The 26,271-nt window shown below is 36.1% G+C and overlaps 1 protein-coding gene and 1 long non-coding RNA gene across 5 annotated transcripts in view; one reads left to right on the plus strand and one right to left on the minus strand.

Moving 5' to 3' along the window:
- Positions 1 to 26,271, minus strand: part of LOC135073795 (uncharacterized) — a 222,019-nt gene that overhangs the window by 79,260 nt on the left and 116,488 nt on the right. For all 4 annotated transcript variants that reach the window (XR_010257711.1, XM_063967977.1, XM_063968000.1 and 1 more), the window contains one exon: positions 25,107 to 25,248. Coding sequence is in view for 3 of the 4 variants with exons in the window: in XM_063967977.1 (XP_063824047.1) it covers positions 25,107 to 25,248 (142 nt within the window). In the remaining variant the exon portion in view is untranslated. The remainder of the gene's footprint in view (positions 1 to 25,106; positions 25,249 to 26,271) is intronic.
- On the plus strand, positions 18,149 to 26,142 carry LOC135073939 (uncharacterized). Its single transcript, XR_010257731.1, has 3 exons — positions 18,149 to 18,438; positions 18,725 to 20,142; positions 25,631 to 26,142. It is a non-coding gene; the product is annotated as an uncharacterized LOC135073939 (long non-coding RNA).

A 26,271-nucleotide genomic window follows, 5' to 3' on the forward strand; every position in this document is an offset into this window, starting at 1 on the left:
CATAGTAACTTTGCGCATTGATGTATATCTTATGGCAAAATCACGACTCATAACTTCATGAGTATTACGCAAAGTGCGTTTCGCGTTTAATGACAGTGGTTTTATAATTTGGGTTAATATTAAAGCGGTTGAGTTTTAAAATAGATTGAGTAATAATGTCCGGTCTTGTTTGTAGGCAAGTCACAAGATTTATGCAAAATTCAAAAAAATATTAAAAAACATAAACATTAGCTCTAACTAACCAATCAATTAATTGTCCTGAATTGCGGGGCTTAAATTAAGGGTTTAGAAAATCCGCACTTGCATTTTTACATTAAAAAAAAGATCGAGTCAGTTGGTGGTTCAGATGGTTTAGTTCTTTCTGGAAATTCTAATTTGGGGATTTGAGATAACTAAACTTTCGTACCTGTTAACCAGTTCGCTGTCCTTTTTTTGGGACGTGTCTCCCCAATATGCCTAAAAATACTTTTATTGGTGGCCAGTTTATTACCCCGTTCTGGCCACCGTGTGGCAGTAAATTATTGAAAGGTCTGAGATAAAGGAACTTCGCGATCCACTTAAATTAGAACTTCTAAATATCCTTGAAAGGGATTAAGCTGATGATTGAAAAAAATAATTAAGAACTGATTAGGAACGAAAAAGTTTTAATCTTTTTTTACCAGAGGATTTAATTAATTGTTGTTTATCTTCAAATAAACTTTAAACTGTGGCATCGTTAAAGTAGTCCCTAAGCTTACTTTGAACTCCAAAGTTTGAAGACTCAATAGTGCCTTTGCTAACAGAGTTCGAGAGTCGAACTTTTAACCTCTCACACTTAAACAATTTAACAAATCACTACGCTATTGGTCTTATAGAGTGCTACCATAACGATCCTTACCCAATAACTTCAGAGCTTAATCACGATATGTTGAGCAACCAACGATCATACTACTGAGTTGCATTATAATGCATCGGACCATATATGGCCAAACGCAAATTGCAAACAGGCGAAGGTCGGTGAAATTGGCTATGCAAAATAGACCTTGCTCTTTTACAATAGAACACGATTCAGTTTGTCGTGATTGGTAGTTTTCGGTTAACGGAGGCGTGCCTAGCAGTTTCGCGTGGGCCCGTTAGTCTCATATATCAATGAAAATGGTTTTAGTGTAAAAGATTAAACTATTTAATAATATTAAGGCCTCAAATTTTTATAACTAAATATTTCTGTTTATCAGAAGTAATGAGCTACTAATTTGCTTTATCTAGATTTCTAGAGCATAGCTTCTATTATTGGAAGGAATAAGACTTATTTAAAATTACTTATTTAATCAATAAAATATCGTTTCCACAGTCTAATCCTTGCAGACAACAGACCGCAAGCCTTGAAGTTTATGGCAGCGAACGGGTTAAAGTAGCAGAAATTAATTTGTTCAAAATCAGTGGTTGGTAAAGGCCGATAAAAAATGTAATATTGTTAAAAATACAAAATCACTGCACTAGGGGCACCAATGTGGTTAATAAACATGTTTACATTCTGCGAAATGATTTTGATTCCGCATAACTTCAATGCAAATATCAAAAATCTATTTTCGACCTTAATAATATACAATTAAAATTCAAACTGCATTCTTGCTGAATACTCTACATACCTTGGTAACAGCTTACAACGGCCTTGCAGGGTCAAGTTACTGTAGCCTACATTCTAAGACAAGTAGATTGGAATTTACATAGTAATTATATTTAATTTTAATGTAAATGCCATTAATTAATGGTTAAATTCATAAAAAAATAGTAATTTAATTTAATTGAGAACCAAGTCATTTTGATTTGTGCAGTTATATTTTAAGTACCTAACGCAATTTATCTTAATTTATTTTTCCTTTTTTTGTCCTAAATGTCGTCCCTTAATAAATCTCCCGCTCGCTATATTTTGTCAGAGTCCTTGATTTCATTAATATCACAGATTAGATCTCGTTCTGCCGACTGTGGCAGCCTTGGACGGTTTCCTTTTTCTTCAAATACTGGCCGTTTGTAACAGATTGACCTAATAAATAACTTTTTAGAACTTTGAATATGCAAACTTTTTAAATTTCGAATATCAAATACAAGCAAAGGCACAAATAAATCAATAAAACAAATATTGCCACAGATTATAAAGCAATCACTGATGCAGTCTTTTCTCAATACCTAGTGTCGTCAAAAATTGAAAGCTTTATCATTCAAATCAGCGTAATGAAATAAAAATAAGTTCTTTAGTTACTTTGTTGTTTGCGTTATATGAATAAGTTTTAAAAGCATCATCTTGTAAATACGTGCTAAGCGAAAACAAGATGGTTTTATTCATGCATTCGAAGTAATTGCATTGCGTTATATCACCGCAAGTGGAGCAGCCTTGAGCATCCCTCCTGACCTTTGCTATGCACTTTGCGTTTGATACGTGAGAGGCGGAGAGTAAGGCCGAGTACAGGCTTGAGACTGATATAAAGTTTATCAGTCACAAGATTTTACTTACCTATTTTAGATACGAAATGGAGATAAACTGAATTAAAATGTAGTAACGTAAATAAATACAGCTCGTAATTTATGTTTGTTTTAAATTAAAATTCACTATACAGTCCCCAAAACAATGGATAAAATCCTATAACCATCGATAGGCTTCGCCATGGTCTCTATAATATCAAATTATAACCTAACCTAATAAGAATATCACCGTTTTCAAGATTAAAAATCTTTTATTCTTGATTAAAAGTTTTTGTGTATTTTTAGAAAATTGCTAATTTAGATGATAACTAATTAGATTATTACTAATTTAGATAATAGTTTGAATCTATGCTTGGGACTTTTTGATGTTTCAGAAGAATTAGACATTTGGCCAGTTTTGACAGTGAAACGTTTCTGAATGTGTACGACGTACGTCTCTAAAAGTTACTTTCTTCGTATTTATAGCTAGTCTTTGTCTGCATAACATTGAGATTTTGTCGCTCGCCTGCACTTGCCCTTAGTAAAGGGAGCGGACATTGGCGACATAGTCGTAAATGTCTCGATACGCGTCACGACTCGCACTACACTTTTGTAACTAGTCTCGCACGCGACTCTACAGTTGTCACTCCTTTGTAGAATGAGCCAAAAGGACAACTGGTAACACGAGAACACTTCAAGCTAAACAGGACTTTTTTCAGGCGTAATAGGAGCTATTTTGCTATGAAAACTTACAGTTTTTGTGCTGTGGTATGCGTAGAAAGAAGGAAGTAGTTTTATGTCTAGCCCGGACTCTACTAATGAGACCTTAGACTTATTGCTTCGAATACAGTCTAGACCTTCCTTGACATTTGGCCTAACGATATATTTGAGGCCGCGAGATGGACGTTCTGAAGTATATGGGAATGAATGATGATGGATGTCTTTCGTTTTGCCTATTTTATTCGACTACATACCTACATACAAAAAATTATGTGTAGAAGCAGGTCAGTTCCTATCTGATCAGTACTTTAGTTATCAAAAAAGCGCTTTGGACCCTGGTTCGAAATAAACGTATTTTTATTTTATTTTGTGGTGAAATGTGGATGGAGAGAGAATGAGAAAAGAATAAAATGAGAAGAATATAACGTCAACCTGTGTCTGGTTTGAATTATTTACGTGTGTCGCTACATAGCGCATAAACTAATTAAGTATGGCCCGAGAAACATTTGGTTAAATTTTCACCGACTTTAACAATAGGAGTCGTCGAATAAGCCCTCATTTTTTTCCGTAGTCGGGTTATACTTAGTTAATAAAAAAACATTATACATAACGATTCAATTCTAAAGTTATACCTACAATTATTTCTTTTAAATGAAGTAATTAACTAAAGAAAAAACTAGAACTTATTAAGTCAAGCTATCAAGGCAACAAAAGTTGATCATGAATGCATACCGTACCCTTCTAAACGCTGTCATTGCATTATCTGTATTTACATGATTACAAGTCTAGGCAAAGCTCCTCTAACTTCGTAACTATCATAACTCCATTTTAACGTAAGGCGAAAGGAAAAACCATAGAAATACTGAGAGAGATTATACGAGTATCTGCGCAAAAATGTATGTTTTCGAAATGTCAAATTAAAAAAGAACAAGCTATATCAACAAGTGTATAGTCAAACGTTTCTGAAACGTCAAGTGGCAAGGCTAATAATCCAGTATTCATTGTAGCGCCCTCCTAACAATATCATAGCTGGCATGGTTCACTGTTGGACAACTATACGAGTGTTTTGGTTTTCTGATCTCTCTTTATCATTGAAATGTATTTATTCGCTTTACAACACTTCACTTTAAGTATTCGTGAATTTTTCAATAAAATTATCTGTGAAGTAGTATTATTTGCATAGATATCTAAAGTTACTGCAAACACGAGGAAAATTCATAAATTTTTGATGCAGTCAAAACCGGCTTACCTAATACCTATCTATTCTTAGAATACTCACGTGTGCGTGAAAAAATACAGCTATTGGTATTTCCTTAAACGCAGTGAAAACACGTGTATCTTTAAAATATTATTAAGATTTTTCGAAAACAGCTATAACATAAAGTCATAAATGTCAAAAATATGTAAAAGGTTGGTTTACTATTTTATTTTGGAAATTGCTTTGGATATCAAATAATTATAATTGCCTGAAAAATGCTTTCTTTGAGAGTCCAAAATGAGCGTGAAATTGCGGGCAGAAGCTACTTAGTACTAAATAATCTCTAAAAATAAAACAAAGTCGGGTTAGTTAGGTACACCATTTATAACAAGACTGCTGGGCAGATTTTGATAAAATTTTCTATGGAGGTAACAACAAAACACAAACAACAACAATTGAATAACATAAAATTACTTGTAATAAAATTACTCTTCGTAATCCTCTTATGACATTATACGAATAGTAATCTGACATTTATGTTTTGTTTTACTAAACTAGACAAAAACAAACAAGTTTAATAATAATGCAAATATACGTCAAAGTCCACATGACCTTTACTAAAAGCAGAGTAAATGTGAATGTAGATAAATCAATTGTTCTTGCTATTTAGACGCTGCATGGATTACTGGAATTAACCAACATTTTAGGTTAAAACATAATTTTGAGAAATATCAAGAAATCAACATTATTTTGCACCTTAAGCCAGTGCATTAAGATCCTACCTATCTTACGTATATTCGCATATACGCTCAAGGTACAATCAGGAACAAAACAAGATTTAACATTTCCTCTTACTAACTTTACTCTGGCAGTTTATTTATTTATTTAGTTACAGCCAAAAACTTTATTATAAACTATTTGAGACGTGTATAAGCGCCCTGGTAAGGGCCTAAGTACTGGATAAAAACTTAGATTTTACTGAGAACACACAGATAGTTAGCGGCGCAGTTAGCACGCGGCGGAGGACTTTATTGTAAAGCTAATAATTACACTAGTTTACAAGGTTTTTTACCCAGAGATGAAACTGATATGTATCGTTAGAGTTATTAACCCTTACTTAAAAACTGAACTTAGAAAAAATTTAGGACGTCAAATTTTGTGAATATTGATTATATTAATTTTTATCATTTTTATACATTTATCTCTAAAAACAACCAAAAATGAGTAGTGTTACTCCTACTTTTATACTAATTAGTATCAGTTTCCCTTATTATAGACCAACAGCAATCCGCTAACATATTTTTAACCCAAATTCCTTGGTATCTTTCCTCAAAAACCTTCAAATCCCGGTGAAAACTTTCGCCATGCCTAACACTCACGCTTCCCAGGTTCTCAGGAAAAAAATTGAGGTGAGAATGTAAAAAATGAATTTTTATCGACTTATTCACACCCATTCTTTGGTAATTCCTCAATAATTTGGAAACAATTTCTGCATAATTCTCAGATTAATTTATAGTTTCCCAGGAAACTTTTCAGTACTGCTTTAAATGAATACCAAGCATCTTTCCCTTACTGGAATTACGGGTAATGACGGATAAAGAACTCCTTCAGATTGAAGCACAGGTTTTGTGACTGATGCAACATCAGGATATTGTATGTTCTGGGTTTTTGTTGTTAAAACCTGTAGTTTCAGTGAGACAGAAGTAACAGTCATTAGTGTGATTTGTTGGTTCTCTCCATAACATTGGGGTGCCGAATTCTTTTTCCTGCAGCCTAGTGCAATAATGTACTTCTCAAATTTTCGCACACTACACCAGGAACCCATTTTTTATCAGGTTTGTTACCGAGATTAAAAAGTAATAGAAATAGGCCCGTTTTACGGTCTTAGTGACTGGTTTCTGTTTTTTTTTTGACAATATAATTTTACCACAAACATAGAAAAATTTATCTGGGCTTAATTTACACTGCCTTGGTGATATTTTAAAACAAGTGAAAATGTTAAAATAATACTTAAACGCAATTAAAATAAAGAAGAAACTCCGACACGGCTAACAAGCCAGCTTACTTAGATTAATGTGGATTTCTCAAAAACTAGACGTGATAAAAATATGAGACATATATTTTTGTAATAAGGGGGCTGGTAGAAAACACATCCAATATAAATTATCTTTGGGTAAAAGAAAATCTTTTTTTTTGTAAACTAGTGTTATTATAAGTGACAAAGAATGAATGAATGAAGAAAAAACTTCATTTAGCTTCTATTGCTGCCTGTACCTTGAATTGTATGGTGCACCAAATAGGCTGCGAAGTAAAGAGCGGCATTGGCCAATGTTAAAATGTTTGGACCAATTACGCAAGCTGAGTGTGCAATTTCAACGAGTGAGACGAGGATGCGTTCATTGTTTTTTTTTTGACAGAAAAGCTGTTGAACTCTTCATTGTTGAGGGATTTCAATTCACATACGGCTTTTGTAGGGCGTAAGTTTAATTGAGTGTATTTAAGTGCAGTTGCGTTTTCTCAACATTCAATTCAAAAGAGTTTATGTGATGAATGATAAATAGGTAGAGACTCTTTATTGCATACTATATAACAAACTAAACTCGGGGCAGGGCACCGACGAGATGGTCAGACGCGGTGAGAAAGACGGCGGGCAAAGCTTGCATCGCGCGGTCCACACAGCTTATGACCACAGTCTGTGGAGGAACACTACCTGTGGTCGCGATCCTAATCAGTGAGGGACTGAGGAAGAAGTGAACTGACAAACACAAAAAAATATTTTGGTAGTAGGTAATGGCGCAATTTAGGCAATTTCATTGTTAAGAATAGATCTCTTCTATACATCGCGTGATCCAAATTCAGACAGTACCTACTTTGATTGTCCAAATTAGTAAATTTAGTAGTGCGTTAATTAAGTAGACCATCGGCTTACATAACAATTAAATTTCCATTTATCATAACTACTGTTACTCTTATTAGCCGCTCATAAATAAAAGAAAGTAATTAGACTAATTTTACAATTCACGGTTACACAATGCATACCGCACAGTAAGCCGGTGTTCCACCAAAAGATGCTAAATAGAGCTACGAGCTACGAAACTCTGTTAGTTTCGTAGCTATATTAGGATCTATATCCTGAAAGGTATTTCATTATTTCTCTTCGTGATGTGGATCTTTTAAAGAGGCTTTTTTGCTATCAGGTGAACATATTTGTTTCAGGTAATCTATGCTATAGATCACCTATATCAATACAAACAAAGATGTTCACCTGATAGCAAAAAAAGCTCACAACGCTTTATGGTCTCTTATGACGTCCACTGCTGGACAAAGTCCACCCCAAGGATTTTTTAACGACCAAACGACCAGTCATAGTATTTAACTACAAAAAAAGTGAATAAACGGGAGTAGTCCCATCTCTCGTTCCACCGCTGCAACTTCTGTGTAGCCAGGAAATCTTCTTCTTCTATTCGTGTCGACAACAAACCTACACAGTGTCAGCCCAAAATCCAGCCACAAGAGTGGCGTTGTCAGCAGCGCTCATCAAATCCTCCTGAGTGCAGTTGCTCGGGCACTAAAGCCAGGAAATAAAAACCCAACCAATGAAAAAAGTAAAAAAAGTTTGTTTACCGTCCCCATACCACAAGACTAAAACTAGGTAGCTCTTACTCATCTTTGGAACGGCAGCCTAATACTCCATAGTATACCAAATCTACATAATTAGACGAAACATTTCGTAATTGGCTCTGACACAACGCTATTCACAAGTGCAGACGCGAACAAGTGTCAAACTTCACAACTGTCTGTTTAGTGTCAACTTTGAGTTCGACTTAAAAATGTCAAAGAATTTAGGACCTTATGAACTTTGGGTAGGGTTCAAGTGACAAAAAGACCAAGAAGTTTACAATGGTCATGTGGGATTTACACAGTGCGATCACGGATTGATAAATATGATAATGTAAATAAATATGTCCTCTTTTTAAAAGGCGTGTTAGGCCAGATTATTGTTATGGTCGAAGACATTGTGATTATTACACGAGTGATCACACATTGACACGCGTAGAAAAACATTCCCCTATTGACACCCGCGACATTGATGTTACCGATAACACGACTATGCTATAAAAATAAGAGTTTTTGATTTATGATAATAAGTCGCCTGACAGCTACCAAAATTAGCTTATAGGACAGCTTCCAAAATTGGCTTAAAGGACAGATTCCAAAATTAGCTTACTTACTTTGTAAAGCGAGTGGAAACCCTTAAAAATTTTTGTCTTGAAGTCCCGCCTAAAAATGCCGCCTTCTGAAGCCATAATCGTCGTACCATGTAAACCCCATTCAGCCCACGGTACCTGTGCCATAGCCTACAAATGAGACAAAGTTATCGCGTGCCCCGTGATGGATGGTTGGCGGGCAGTAATTGTTGATTGCCACACCGGCTTCAATGAAATGGTGTTTATAGGAACGATGGCTCAGAACAGCCAGACCGTTTCGCACCACGAGTGGTTCGTGGGTCGAAACGTGGTGTGAAACGCCTGGGAATCCGTTTGCTTGAAAGGGATAAACTCAAACTAATTTCAAGCGTCATTTATAAATTGACCTTAAACTGCTGAAAATGATTTTAGAACACTCCTCAACAGGAGTTTTATGCCCGTTTTCACCATCAATCCCTAACTTTTAAGTGACCCCTATGGTAACATTTAACAGGAATTTTGTTTTCAAAGGGGTCACTTAAAAATTAGGGATTGATGGTGAAAACAGGCATTTGTCTTAGGTAAACCTTAATTGAGATGTTTTGTTATTTATAACTTTATGGCACGTACATTTATGGTGTAAAAGGGGCTAAGCACTCACTGAAAGTAAAGACAAATAGATGAGATAAAAGGTGCTGTATGAAGAGATTTCTGTTAACACTTTCTTTTGTAGGTTAGGTAGAGAATAAAGAAAATACAAAACCATTATCTAGGTGTGTGTGTGTAAGCTGTTCTTCTCATGTTATAACGATTGTATATGAGAAGAGGCAATCTATATTGAGGACATAACACGATAAAATACCAGTTTGATAGCGCCTAGTATAACAATCGAATTTTGTTTATAGCCCCTAGAAGCAGACACGGTTAGATTTATCCGTTTATTATCCCAGAAGCAAGTCCAATGTGATTTAAATGCTACGGTTAAAGACCCAGGTGCTATGTAGATTTTAGTTGTAGCCAATAAAATACCAATTAACTAAGCTAAAGTTTAATTAGACACACATTCCCGTGTATTTAGAATGTGTAGAGCTTTTTAAGCTCTATGTGGTCTATTTTCGTTCTGTTTATGGTCTTAAAGTTGGAGTTTTTACACTGACCAATGTGTTTCTTTAAGACATACTAATGAATTGGAAGCGAGTGTTATCCGTTCAACGAATTTGTTTTTCAGTTTACTGGATGAACTTTCCTTATTACTTAGTCATTGATGATATTAAACACATTTAAAAGAAACTTATCTAGGTCAAACGAATTCGATACTTCTTAGAATAAGTTTTTTTGAATTTTTCCTGTCTTGCGCGAGTGTAGGCCGAATAAGTTAAATAAGTAGGAAAAGTGAGTGTCGTTTGTCATTTATTTTAAGTCAGTTCACGAATGGTAATGATCTGACGGTTGACAGCTGTCAAATACTTTCTTTATGGGCGGCAAATTGACCATTAGGAGGGACCGACACATGTAACTGCTTGTTCTTTTTGTAATGTTTAAATGATTAATTTAATCTCAGAAAGGTAAAAATTACGGAATTGCATCAATAAAATTACGGAAACTTTATAAATTACATGATATAATTAACTGTAGGTACAAACTACAAACTGGCAGAAATTGCCAGTGGCGTGCGGGCTTCTTTCATCAAGAATTCTTGCCATCATTTTCTCAAAAAAATAAATTCTTTCAATGTAAGCCTTTTAACTATCCAAAGCACGATGAGACTGCATTATTTTCTGTATTCCTCACATAATCAGGAACGCTAAGATTCCCAAAACATATGACCCACAATTTTGCGTGTGAAAACCGGCGTACGCGCATTAAGTGCACGCACACTCGTCGTGAGCGAAAGCAAAACCTCATTTTGAGGCAAAAGCGAGAGGGTTACGCAAATTTAGGGTTGCTACCATACAGGGCAATTTAGATCAGATGATTTGCTTTTTGAAACGCCCAATTAGATCAGGCACAATGATTTGCTTCTTGAAACATTTGGCAATTGCACAGGTGCGGCTTAAAATTGCACGTATATGGAAAATTTGTAAAGAATACAAAGGATTCCGAATAATTTGAACGCTCGTTATTTGTAAAACGAGAGCATAATATAACATATGGAATTCTTAGTTTAAAAAGGATTACGAATGAATAATTTTACAAGTTAACGTAATATTATGTTATTGAAGTGTGAGTAAACTAGATTTAAAGACTAACTAGAAAATCATTAGGTTAAAATTTAAGCAGCTAGAAAACCCGTAATCTGTAGTATTAGCTCATAACACTTTCTTGCCACATACCTAAATTTTCCTTTTCCTAAAGTTGGGTTATGTTGAACTACTAAATTAGTTTAGTTAGTAGATTCCATGTAGAAATGTCGGATACCAATTAATTTTTTGATATTGACTATGCATTAATTAATTTAATTATTTTGTTGGAATATTGCAATAATTTGTTGCTAGGAATTTTCACGATTCAATAAGTACTTTAATGTAAATTTAAAGTGAGTTTTGTTATAAGTAGCTCATTGAGCTGAACTAATAAATCTAGCTGGATTAGCAACATAATTATATTGATAAAGATTGATTTATATAAAATACTTCTAAATAAGTAGCAACATAAAATTAAAAAATCGCTGACAAAACAAAACGGCATAAACTACGTAAGTAGGTACGTATAACAAAATCACTATCGAACAACTAAAGTGTGGTGTCGTATGCGAGCAAAAAGTGCATCTCAGGCGCAAGCCCGTTCCCCGTCTCGTTTTACAACTGTGCCCTTTATTACTGGACTTGTAGAGTCATTATCGTATATCAGGGTTCTCGTAGAGTGGCAGGACAGGTGTATGAAAACGAAAGTTGTTCTCTTCCTGGTAGGCCGCTCGCCTCGCCGCAACGGGTATGGCTATTTAGTCTGATTGCAAGGACGATGCAGCTATGCGTTAATAGGCTGCATTCTTTGTTGAGAAAAGTAGATCGGCATGGAATTTATCTTTGTTCATCTGATAAGAAATAAGACAAGTAAAGCAGCTGACAATTAAGAAGAATATTCTAACAGAGCCCTATGTAAAATTTAGTCTTATCAAAGTCTTCAAAATATTGACAAAATTCGAAATGAACGTAACTGGAATTGTTGCATCTTTCGAGTATTTATTTATTTATTTATTTATTCATGAATAGAACGGTTAGAGTATATTTTTTTAATAAGCCTATAAAACAGATTGATTAAAAAAGATAAATAGTTTGTTATGAAATGAAATTGGATCTCATAGGTAAGGCCACCTCATAGGTAATCTATTATTAATAGCAATAACAAACCTATTATTATAGTGTGTAATTAAGTGTTTAAAAACAAAAATTTCGCTCGCCCACCCAAGCGATATTTAAAATAGTTTCAATTAAATTACTCAAGTGCCTAAATATTCAATCAATTTTAATTGTGAATTCAAGCTACACTTAATATTCAATTATAAATTAAACTACCTACACACATTCTTTGATCAATCAAGTAAGACACAAATTGTTAATTTGGGTAATGGGCGACCAAAATAATTACGTTATAAACGAGCAAAATGCGAAAAAGGTAAATGAAAGGAAAAGTAAGGAACAGACGACTTTCACTCAACACATGCTAAAAGTGAAACCATAATAAGAGTTAAGCAAGTAGTAACTATGATAATAACTTGCCAATGATGAAAATGCCCAAAATAAGCCGAATAAAGACAAACAATGGGAAATGGCCACTTTAAAACCTATTACTGAGGTAGAAAGTGTGAAAACACAATGAGGTACCAAATTACGAAGAAGAGGTACTTACATAGGTACATGAACATAAGAGTTATATAAAAAGATAGTGATGGGCCGACTATGGTCTTTGCCGACTAACCGACTAGCCGACTAATCGGTTTTCAATTTGCCGATTAGTCGGCCGACTAATCGGCAATGCCGATCATTCTAATACCTACTTGTCCGAAGAATAATATCTAGATTTTCTCAAAGAAATATGAGTAGGTATCTAAATTCCTAAAGAGATGAATATGACTTCTTGAGAAATTAGATTTCTTTAATATGAGAAAAAATAAAAAGCAGCATTACAATCACCTAACAGTACCTAAGGTAGATGTCATAATTTTCGACGGCGGAGGTGACAATATGATCGCCTCCTGCTGGGCTAGGCTAGGATGCGCGCCGTGATATTATTGTTACTTACTTATCGACGTCAAAATGTATGGGCAAAATTGCGCTTATCACGCCACGCATTCAGGCCCATTGATTCCTCCATCCACGGTGATGGTCAGCGAGCTGGGGGCGTAGGGGTACCCCTGCCTACATAACACGGACTACCACCACCGTCGGATAGGGCCCGCTATACAGGTGGACAATTGCCGGGACGGATTGTGATAGTTGATGGCTTTGTCCGGATTCCCATAGTTCTTCACACTAAGGCGATCTCAGGGGTTATTTATGTGGGTATTCCTCATCCTTCCGATGAGAGGAGACCCACATAATCTACCACTTCCCCGCAAGATAGGTGTGCAATTCCATGCATTTTTTCCCCGAAAAAAAAGTGTCATAATTTTTATATGGACAAATTACATAAACTTTAAACATTTTTGATGATTTCCTAGTAATTTTAACTAATCTTAACTTTGTATGAATTTAGACTGATTGCCAAAATTTTAAATCAGGTGAAACAACTTTTGACTGATTTTTGCAGTCAAAAGTGGTTTAGATAAACGCCCTTGGTCTACCTCATAATCATCTTGGTGATTATGAGTTTTATTTCATTCACATATTAAATTTTGTAATGCGCCGATTATAATCGGCATATTTTGCCGAATAGTCGTCACTAGTCGGCCGACTACAAATGATGCCGAATAGTCTGCTTTCCCGACTAGTCGGCGACTAGTCGGCCCATCTCTAAAAAAGAACTTCATCAAACAGATACAAAAAAATGAAGGTAACACAATTTATTACAGAAATAATAAACTAATCAATAAGTAATACAATTAATTAAAAAAATATAATAAATTAATCAATATGTAACGCAATGAATTACAGAAATATAAGAAATTAATCAATAAGTATTAAATTGTAACAATAACCACTATTGTTGTAACACACATTGTAACCACGCTGTAAGTATGTGAGACTAAATTTAAAGAAGCACACAACTGTCGCAAAACAGGTAAGTTTGGAGGTCGACAAGCTAAAATAATGAGGGAAGGGAAGCAGTTGGGGTAGAATTACCGAACGTCGTACGATTCGCGACGGTCGTTATACGAGGATAGGCTCCCGATGAAATATCAACATCGTTAATAAAGCGGGTGAGTCATTTTAAATAATTTTAGGCTCTCATTATAAAACCAAGCACAAATTCAAACTCGAATCAATGCTTCATTGAATTCTAATATTTAGAGCAATCACAAGTTACAATCTATTCTTGAGGATATGCGTATAATTGTATACCATTTCGTAATACGGGTCTTAATGTCAAAGATGAAAATACAAGAGCATTAGATAGTAAAAATCAGATATGATCCATTCAGATCGATATCGAAAACCGAAATATGCAGACTTTTGGCAATAAATCTTACCAAGTGTTTACAATCTCCACGAATTCGGAATAAAGGGCATAATTATCGACGTCTGGCAATATAAAGCATGAATACTGTGAACTTTGCTTTAGAGAGGTCAGACTTAAGCTAAATGCCAATTGGGAGTAAAATTGAGTTGCCGCTAAATAGGGCCATTCAAATATACACAATAATGGTTTCGTGAGAATGATTCTATCGAAATTTCAATGCTAGCCAATTTGCATCAATACTTCTAAAATCAATTTCAATGAAACTTGCACTGTAAACAATGATGTTGGGAAATTACAAATTTGTAACAAAGTACCTGTCAATGTCTCAGAAGAAATTAATCATGACAAGCCTGCAATAAATGCATACGTATCAAATGGAATGGACGTCGATGCTATAACGATTTGGCATCTCGGAATCTCATAAAAGGCTTATCATTCTTTGGGGTCAGCGCTATATTTTTATTTTTCAGTTCAATGCGTTCGCCTTGACGCTTGTGTAAATAAATGCACGGAGAATTACTACAAGTGCCAAATGAATTTATTGTTGTGCGACTGTGCTGGAATGATGACTAATGAAGCCTATTCAGTGTCATGAATTTGCAAAGATAAGTGTTCTGACTGACATATTATGACTATTCCAAAAGAAATAAAGGTGTATCAGATACCAACTACAAGTAGGTTACAGGAAAATCTTTGAACAATTTCACAAGGATTACTTTCGAACATCCTTCTCAAAAATTATGACCATCTTATGACGTGTATGCAGGAAAGCAAAATAGTTTTCTTATTGATTCGACTGAAGTTAATTATAGTTTTTATACCCAATGCCTTACTTTAAATTAAGCGTTTAAAAGATGGCAAAAAACTATATTTTGCCAGCCGGATGTCGGTTGGGAGCATTCATCTGGTAAACGCCTTGTCAAGGACGTCCAATACACCAGTTTCCACATTTAAAACGTCATCATGTGGGTCGCTTTTTGCACTTCTTTTGTTTTATAAAGGTCTGAATCTCCCTACTCATTTAATGCGTTCATATTCCTTTATGTTTCACGTTCTCATCAAACCATATTTGCATCTTAAGTATTTGCAAGAAGCACTTTGGTAAATTTTCGATTTGACCTTAAAATAATAAATATTTCAAATCGCTTAAATTGAAGTTGATAATCTTATCTAAAATCAACTGCTTATTACTGGCGACCTTTCCGATGTGTGATTACATCTAAATATCAGTGTGTTTATTTGAGTGACAAATCTTTCGCAAGAGACGAGCTAAGTCTGCGGCTACGTGTTACATCATTTCACTTTTGCCTACTATTTAAATGTCAAATATTGACCCCTGGCCCGAAGATGCCACCTGTCTTGTTATTACCCAGCCGAGTTACAAAGACAAGCATGTGAAGAAAAATGATGCTTTAATGAAGTACACCGTGATATTGCTGGTTTAGGAAGTTTTGCAATTGCTGTTTAACATACAAGTAATGAAGCAGGTAAGCAAAAAATGATCATTGAAAAAGATGAGCTATGTGCAATATTAGATGTAACTGTTTTGGTGGATAGAGCCAAACTAAAAGATAAGGTAAAATGGTTATTGTTTTATACATGACATGGATAAGGTTGACATTTAATCAAGTTTTCAAGTTGACCAATTAAGCGATCATCCATCCATTTAAACATTATTTTCTTTTACAGGAAGTAGGACTACGAAAGTCGTGCTATATGAATATATGAGTGACGTTTTCTCTTAGCATACATTCGCGGAGATAGTTGCCGTCACGGCGGATCGTGATCTACCTCCAATTAGTACGTCCACAACTATTACGGACAAAGTAAAATGAATTATGTAAAGCATAAAATTTAGAGAGAAATTAGCTGCATGCTCTATTCTATGCGTATGCGCTGTAATGATAGTTTTGTGACGTTGTGAGTTATGCAACTGAAGTTTGGATTTTGGGTTTGATGTTGAGTCAATAACGCACCTGAAAATCGCACTTAATCTTAGTACATAAGGTGCCGTATTGTTTAGTAGATGGATATGCTGTTGTCTATACTAGGATATTGCATGACTGAAGACGTTTTGACATTTCATTTCGGTTTTGCTGTCAGTTAAATAAAGCAAATGCATTTGGTACATAAAAATAACTAAGCAGTTCCTATAAAATTGTTTTTTGATCGGACTTTTCCTACCTACTGCCTACCACGAAATAAACATTTTTAAAAGCTGCCAGGATGGACACTTTTTCGATTTTATTTTTAATTGAATTATCTTTCTATCAACCTCATGAACAACAGATTCAACTAACTTTGGACAAGTAAATTGCCCGGCTGCATCAAGTTACTCTACAGAAGTGACTCTTGCAACAAAAAGTGAAAATCCATGTGCATCTACAATCGATACAAGTAAACTAATACCCAAGCTCTCTAATGCATTAGTGCTGGGTTTAATAATCTTACGGACTTTATTGCAAGCCGGCCAGGGTGTTGGCCAAGCGGTGTCAAGTATCACATTGCGACATGCGCAGGCGGCCTGCCGATCGCGTAATAAGGACAACGCTGTATAATTCACATGTAGGTATAGTGTTCGCTTTGTTGCTGTATAAAGTTAAGTCGTTTTGTACGCCGCTATCGGATTTTCTCCGAAAACTTTGCTATACCTTGCATTGATTAATAAGAGAGTCCACTATGCATGATGTTACAGTATATTATAATATGCTATATTTAATATCTGCTCTCCTATAATAAATTAAAAGGCTGTCTACGAATAAACATCCCCCTTTTTGTTATTCTAAAACATTGGTGATTAAAATTTAAATAAAAAGCACCATAAAAAAAACACATTCATTACGGGGTTACCCCAAAACCAAATTCTTCTCAAAATGGGCTCGCTTTTATATTTCTGAGAACCATAACTTGTAAGTATAGCCTGACCAGGAACATAAAAACCCTGGCATAGAGGCGCGTCAATTGCATTTGATAGTGCAACACTGAGTACAGTCGTACCTATGTTAAATTAAAATAGGCTAACTTTATGTATCAGGATTCAGCATTACGGGCTAATTTGATATTTTCATAAATTAACGAAAAAATATTATTATAGGTAACCTGGTTTAAATAAATTACATGAAACCATCAATCGAGCTGGTAGGATTTATTTTATTAATTATCAATAATCAAATTCAGAACTTGAATATTCAACTGCAATGTCTGCTCATGAACGCTTCAAACTCGGTACTTCTTTCCCAATTCCATAAAATTCAACACGAAAGTGACAAAAAATTTTAAAATAGGTAAGTTGAAACAAACCACATCTAATTTTCATAGTGGACTGTACTATACGATAAACATGTCAGTCAATTTGACAACCTTTGTCGGAAACATTATTCAATGAAAATATTGTCCGAACCCTTAGTATTTCTCTTCGACAAATACTTTAACACATTGTGAACCACTTTTCTTTCACGACTATAAAAAGATTTTAGCAGTTTAATTCACAAAATCATTTGCGCACATTTAAAATAAAGTTTGTTTACACTTTGACAGCAATAGACTGACATGCAAGATGACAGGTCAATGAAGTTTTCAGTTACTGTTGCCATTAAAAGAAATTAGTACCATTAGTTTTCCGCAACATGGCGAGGGTTTTTATGTTCCTGTAGGCCTAAGATGCGCGCATCGACAATGACATGATATGATAAGACAATTTTCGATCACGTAGATAATTTTATCATTTTCCCTAGCATGGGACCATCGATAGAAAAGTCTATCGACCGCTATCGCGTGATAACCGAATTGTTGCCATATTAAGAAAAAATTGCGTTATTATGTTGGCCAACCTTGAAATATTTTAGCTCATTCGTTCAATCTCGTTCATTTCTACTACTAATTCGGCTAAAAACACATATCTCAAAGCAGTGAGAACGTCATTAAAAAAATGTTATGTCAATTTTGTTATATATAGTTATCTGTGATTTTGTTGACATTACTTGATTGTATTTGTTTGTGTTTTTAAAATTGTATTTTTATGTTTCCAGTCTTATTTTTAATATTTCTAAAGTACGGAAAATATCAAACGAAGAGATAACCAAGTTAAAGAAAAACAATGAAGAATTCCTAATCATACCGATAGTATTAAAGAATGAAGTCTTCAAAATTAACAGAATAACCGAACTCCACTACCTACCCCATAATGCGAGGTTTACAGTAATTATTCAACTTACATGAAGCAGTCAGAAAGTTTATTGAGATTTGAGAAATAAAGTTACACTTATAAGTAGCAAAGTAAGTACCTAAAGTCTAAAATATTAGCTATACTCCGCAGATCTTGATTTTCATAAGTAACAGCACCGGAGAAAAGGAAAAATATCTTTATTCCTACAAATAAGCTTTCACCTTCTTTCCTATATTTATTTCACATAGTTCTTTCACCGTGTAATAATACTGTGATCAATATTTTGTGTGTAAACTTAAAATACAAATAGGATTAAGTAAATGTTTCTATTTATGAACTGTTTATGTAATTGTAATATTTATAATTGTGTTTAAATAATATTCTTTCTTTTTTCAGACAGTGGATGAAGAAGTGTGGGATTATGAGTGATTATTTCATTCTAAAGCAGACATAATCAAGTCTTGCTCACTATCATGAAAATTTACAATAACAATCAGCAAGAAAAACTTCAAGGGTACTGGCTAGGCTAACCAATTCATGGAATTCTGTTTGTATTTGAAATTATAAATAGCTATTGTAAAACAAAAGTTTTCCAAATAAAGATTTTGTAAATAATGGTTGAATTATTTTGAAATTACACTGCAATAATGAATTTATTGCCTGCGTCCAGCGCCTTTCTGCTACCATTATGATATCGTCGGTCCACCTTGTGGGTGGACGTCCCACGCTGCGTATTCCGGTACCCGGCCTCCACCCCAGAACCTTGCTGCCCCATCGGGCAACATGGAAAGCATTGGGGGAGGCCTAAGTTCAGCAGTGGACGTCCTATGGCTGAGATGATGATGAATTTATTATAATGGAATAAATTGTACAAGATTATCATCCTGTCACATTAAAGCCCTTAAAAAAGACCACATGGAGGAATTAGATTGATAGTAATGTGGAATGTATGAATGGTATCACCATCAAGTTATAAAATTAGTAAAATTCATTTATTCTCATTGTTATTATAGCAAGTTTGATTACACATCCCACCCAATGCTAATTTCTGACAATGACCTTGCCACTGTTTGATGTAGACACAAGAAGCTCGGTCACCACATTCCGCCCCATTTTCAATAATTTTACAAGATTATGTACAGATGACAGTAGGTCCTTAAATCAAGCTAAACACTGTGGGGTATCTCACGACATTTGCAACTTAATATGTATTGTCTGATGTACTGTTGACTGCCTACCTAAGTAGGTAAGTAATGGTTATTTTACAAGGTAGGTAATGTAATAATTAATATGGTGGGTGGGACTGTGGGAGCACTAAGATTTTGCAGCTAGCGATTATAAACTGTCGCAAGATTCGCCTCACACTGATAAACTCTTGAACTAGAACTCAATCTCCACCTAGAAGTAAAAGTATCACAAAGGTGCTAGATTCCTTTCTTTGAATTTTACTAGCCTCAAATTAGTCGTAAAATGTCATTTACCATTATAAATGATAAATAAATAGAGTTAAAGTAGCTTGCAAAAAAGTTAATCTCCTATCGTCTTGCTATCGTGGGCAAGGATCGAGGACGATAAAAACACCACATCCTATCCTATCGTGATGTCAAAATATGATATAGTTAGCGCTTCATGTTAGGGCTTGCCAGGTTTATCACAAAAAAAAAAAACAAATCTATCACTATCACATTTTGACAGATGACATGATAATTTTCGGGGTGCCATGTTAGCGCCGGTAGATAAAACGATATAGTGACGTCAAAATCGATATAACGCCGCGATAGCAGTTTATCACGGCGCGCATCTTAGCCCTGCTGGTCGGGCTATACCTAAAACATCGAATTAGGTCACTGTCTAACTTAGTCGCTAACACTGTCTGGTCAGTGAGACATAAAAAGAAAATACAATTTTAAAAACAGAACTTTGTTAACGGTCTGTTCTTGTTCAAAATTTACATCAGTTTGTGAACTCTATCGCAACAAGTTTAAGGTGCGTTTTATTTTCCTGAAAATCGGCTAAAGCTGTTGCTGCATTTTATAAAATATTTTACAATAGAGTAAATAAAACAAATGAATTTTTTTTCTTTAATGCTCACAACGGAACTGTGCGACCTCGAACTACATTTAGCGTTGCACTGTTTCTCAATTCCTCTTTGCTGAAATGCTAGACCAACTTCAGTGTTGTTTATTTTCGTGACTGACATTCGCTTAGCCTAACTATAATGTCAGGTTTAGAATGGATCCTTGTTATAAAAATACTGTTTAATACCAATGTTTGTGTAACCATTCACTGTTAGCATTATATTGGATATACCTACCATTTTTACGATGCAGTGTTAAAATATTTAAATATAAAAAATATTAAATTAAACATGGATTATAATAATTTTGACAATTTAAAATTTACATTAAAGTTCAATTAGATAGCACAGTGACTTTTATTACATTGAAGAAGTGTAGCAACATTAACAATTATTGATGTCAGTTTTGACATCACTGTCATAACCGTGGCCATGTTGAGGATTACGTGACAACTGTGACATAAAGTGGTCCAATCGCGAACTAGTTAATTTGACATTGCATTTCACTAAGGTCAAACACTTGGACGTCTTTCAACGTGCCGTAACACACTATTGTTGTGGCCAGTCACGTTCTTGATCAATGGAACATAGCTGACCCCTTTTACATTTGCAGTTAGTCATAAAAAGTCAATATTTCTATGAAAAGATCCGATATTAGTTGCGCAAATGGGTCGAACTGTATCTATTTGTGATTCTTGATCGATTGTATCAAAAATATAATTTAAGTAAAGAACAACATCAGTTGGATAAAATCTGTAGATACGCAAATTTCCAAAATGAAGAAGTTCCAGGAAAATGCGAAAACTCCATAAATTATCCAATTAAAACTAACCTAGACGAACATGTATAGTTGCAACAAGTAGTGAAACCGCAGATTGCCATGATACGAGAAACAGTTATGCTTGACCTTGTGGTTTTTTATCACAAAGACGTAACGGAACTCCACTACATACCAGACGTGTCTGTCAAAATCCAGGCATTTTATGATGCGATCATCCAGATACACGTCTTGACAAAAGGCCAACGTCCAGCGTTGAACTGTAAGGACCACAAATGACAGCGGTCATCAGGCATCAAAATAAGCAACACAACGGAATCTTTGATAAAATCGTATGACTTACACAGGATGCCTATTGTGGATTCGTTCAACTGTTTTTGTCGGACCATCAACATAATACGAGGAAAATTATGCACCGGAGCTTTGAACGCGGGCTCATTCATGCTTGATCATATTTTAATACGTAAGAAAATGTCTGATGATGTCGTTTGTTCGAGATACTTACATCCATAATCATAGGTAAATACAATGTATTTTTTGTCTACCTAAAAAGATGAGTCAAGAAAATTGTGAATAAAGATTAAGTAAATATAAAGTTTTCAACAGTTATTTTTCTTGAATGTGGAATTGCTATCAAACATAGATGCTGCAACGGCAGATTTTTTCACCAATACAAACGAGGGCGGGCGTCAACTAACAGAGAAAACCATGACAATCGGCACCGCGATCACACCTGTTGCGACAACGTCGTCTTATGTAAAGTACAACGCCGCTACAATTGGCGTAGGCACGAGAACTGCATGTAACAAGCTGTCGATGTAAATCAAACAAGCGATGTTATCGGCGTAAGCGCTGAGGCTAAATGTAACGCGGTAAGCGGCGGCGACTCTTTGTACGGGACGGCGGGTTCTCACGTCCTTAATAACTGTAAGCAGTCGGAAACGGTTACAAAAACGTAACCATTGACAAAGGAAAGGAAAACGTAATACGCGGAACAGCTATGGGAGACACTTGCAAATCGATTTGATTAAGACCTTAACATTCGCTATCGGTAGCGACATACTGCTATCTCTCGTACACGACATCACGCAACTTCTGAATAGAATTTGGTAAGGGCTTTCGAGGTTGACCAATGACCGTGAGTAGGTATGGCCAGATGGTAAGTTCAGTTACTTTAGGATGCAAGAGATCTTGCATTAAGATCTTACAAGATATCTCGAAGAACTATTTCATTAAATTGAGCTTTCGACATCGAAATGATCGTCTTCAGACTTCCTGATATACCTTCACTAGGTATCTCTTTTATTGCCATCAAAATTGCTTTAATATTCAAACCCACAATCGTACAACCGATCACTTAAGCCGCATTTGTGAAAACTGCACATTACACTTTGATTTCACTCCGATAACTTGACATAATGGTCACAACCGTAACCGCTTTCGAGCTTAATGTGTCATTTTAGTTCTATTATCCACTTTTACCCTCACCTGTGTTAACTGATCCACAAATTTTGCGGCAAATGATTCGAACGTGCTATGATTTATGTGTGGAAAGTGCTACCGTAATATAACTGCCTTGTTCATTAGTCACACTAAAATTTAAAGTACAAGTAGGTAATTCTTTTAGTTCGCAAATACACGTACGCTCTTATAAAGGTTTAATGTTAGAAAGCTAAATTAGACGTTTTATGTTAACAGCTGTAATTAGAATGATTAGAAAACAAATTGTCCTTTCACTTGCATTTATGTTACGCTTATAATAACATAAATTACGAGTAAATGTATAGTCGGCTCACATCAGACTATCAATATCTGTTGCAAACGGGTAGCTGTAGTACAAGTACTTGATATAAGATGCCGAAGTTACGTTGCTGAGCTGTCGTCTGTACCAATAGTACTAAAAGAGTACCTAGTTTAGGCAAATTTTGGTACCAATTTTTATTAAAAAAAAATGCTGCAAAATAGGCATTTTAAAATTTTTACTCACCTAGTAGACGTGAAAAATAAAAAAAAATTAGGTACACCTGAAAATCTAGTCAGACCGATGCAGTTCAAGAATCTCGCAATAGAAAACGTGTAAGATGCACGAACGCACGTTGCGTCACGCTGCGCACGCGACGGAGTTAGCGAACCCGGCTCGTGCGTGATGTGAAATTTGTGAAACGGTGCAGACATATTATGTAAAATAATTTTAAAACGCAGCATTGACTCGTATTGAGTTTGAAGATGGGTCAGTGATTAAAGGTTACTTGCGCAAGTGCTTGTCTGTGACGCTTGACGCAAATGTGAGGAGAAAGACATAATATTGATGTACATTTATAGATAAGTATGCGTAATGCCATGCGTAAAATGTCGTACCCACTCCTTTGAAGGTTGGAGACTCTACACTCGAAGTTGTTGACAATTATGTATACCTGGGACAAACAGTCCAGTTAGGTAGGGCCAACTTCGAGAAAGAGGTCAATCGTCGAATCCAACTCGGCTGGGCAGCGTTCGGGAAGCTACGCAATATACTCACGTCCGAAATACCGCAGTGTCTCAAGACAAAAGTCTTCGAGCAGTGTGTGCTGCCAGTGTTGATTTATGGATCTGAAACGTGGTCGCTTACTATGGGCCTCATAAGAAGGCTCAAGGTCACCCAAAGGGCGATGGAGCGGGCCATGCTTGGAGTTTCCCTACGTGATCGAATCAGAAATGAGGAGATCCGCAGGAGAACCAAAGTGACCGACATAGCTCGCAGAATTGCTAAAACCAAGTGGCAGTGGGCGGGGCACATAGCTTGTAGAGACGATGGCCGTTGGGGCAGAAAAGTTCTCGAGTGGCGACCACGGGCTGGAAGACGTAGCGTAGGCAGGCCTCCTACTAGGTGGACTGACGATCTCGTAAAGGTCGCGGGAAGAGCCTGGATGCGGGCAGCGCAGGACCGTGCATTGTGGAAAACCTTGGAGGAGGCCTTTGTCCAGCAGTGGACGTCGTTTGGCTGAAACGAACGAACGAACGATGCGTAATGCCATGTAATAAAATTGAATAAATGTTTTTTCTAACAATCACAGTCATCAATCATCAACCTCAAACGATAGAGCTTATATGTCATGGCAATTAGATATTGACTAAACACAAATACATATTAGAATAATTACATGATATTATTATAGTCTTTGACTATGAAGCCAGTTGCGGTTGCAGTTTTGAATCCAGATGGAGCAAATATTAGTGTGATGACTGCGAGCAACAAAGATATAATTCACATTTTAGTTCCTACCTCTGTTTTGTATTTGTCCATTTATAAGCTCTATCTAGTTTGGGCCAGATAAGTATTTGGATTAGTTTGATAGCATGGCATGGTCAGGTAGCATCATCATCGTCATCATCATTTCAGTCATAGGACGTCGACTGCTGAACATAGGCCTCCTCCAATGATTTCTACAATGGCCGGTTGGTGGCGGCCTGCATTCATCGCCTTCCCGCTACCTTTATGATCTCTTCGGTCCCCCTTGTGGGTGGACGTCCTACGCTGCGCTTTCCGGTACGTGGACTCCACACCAGAACCTTGCTGCCCAATCGGCCGTCAGTTCTGCGTACTGCGTCAGGTCAGGTAGCGTAAATTGGAAATTAAAGTCTACTCCTTTTTTGGTCGCGCAAATGTGACAACGTTACCAGCGGTCTATCCAGAATCCAGCCAAAGCAAACTAGACCCAATGTTTTACTCTATAGAGATTATTCTTTTGGTACCACACATCCTCCTCCTCTTCCATCTGCGCTGCCTGCGTGAGAATGTCACCAGCGCTCTATCTGAATCCAGCCAAAGCAAACTAGTCCAAATTTCTTACTTGATAAAGTTTAAATCCTTCTGGTACCACCTCCACTACCAGCTGCGCGGCCTGCGTGAGTCAAGCCAAAGCAAATTAGACCCAATTTCTTACCTTATAGAGTTTATCTTTCTGGTACCACACATCCTCCTCCTCTTCCAACTGCGCGGCCTGCGTGAGGTCGTCGCGGGAGCGCGACAGAATGCGACGCCGTGACACCATCTCAGCACCCGCCGCCGCCTCAAATGGGCCTAAGCTGGAACAAGGAAAGAATAACGTTAGTACTGTTGAAAATTAAGCTAAAGTAGCTCTAGGGCTGAAGTCAGCCGCCTTAGTTAAGTTTTAGGCCTTTTCTTTAACACATCAAACGGCAAGTGACAGGTGGACTTCATTGATAAGAGCGTCAGCCTGTCCTGTCAAGTCTACACCGCATCAGATTCACTCCGCATGGCTCCACATTTCGTAAGCAAAAACTATAATTATTACTAGTACAGTAAATATAATTTAATTCGTATCTCATCAAGCCAGCAAAGGAGGTCTCAGGAGGAACCCTGCGATGGGACGGCTGGCATTTTTTACATCCCACATTCCCATAAAAAAAAAACATCGATCTGATGAACACATGTCAGTAAAAGCAGGCCTGTTCATCTCCGCGAGTTTACATCGAAAACAAAACACGCACGATTGCCCCCTACAAGAGTACTATTCGACAAGGCCTCACATACGAGCGAACATTGACTCACGCACGCGTATTCTTGTGTATGATGGAAGAAAATAAAGAAAATGGTGTACTAAATACTGTGCAGTATTTAACTGCCTAAATAATAATAAAAACACAGAATGTACTTTTTTAAGTTGCCTGAAGACACTGAGAGGTAAATAAGTAGTTAATATTATTCATGATAATTCATGCTAAATCATGAAATTTCCTCCGCCATTTTCTGCAGATTGGCACCTCACGTCACATCATTTTACCGAAGTCAGCCCTATAGCTTCGGCGCAGTGCCGATCACTGACGTTTGTCAACAAAACTTCTGACAAACTTGCTTGACTCTTGAGACAAGCTAAATTACACCATATTGTTAATGACATTGAGCATACATTTTTTTAAATACCTTCGCGAAGTTAAACTTCTGTACGTAGTACTTATTATTATTCTGTGGTAAAAGCCTGACACATAGGTAAGAAAGTGGAAAAGAATAGAATATATTCATTTGGTACATACATAGGTGTTTTATGTTTAATTGAGCATTGCACATTTAGCTGAATTTTAGCATAA

This window comes from Ostrinia nubilalis, chromosome 1, assembly GCF_963855985.1.
Source record: "Ostrinia nubilalis chromosome 1, ilOstNubi1.1, whole genome shotgun sequence".
NCBI classification, from domain to species: Eukaryota; Metazoa; Arthropoda; class Insecta; order Lepidoptera; family Crambidae; genus Ostrinia; species Ostrinia nubilalis.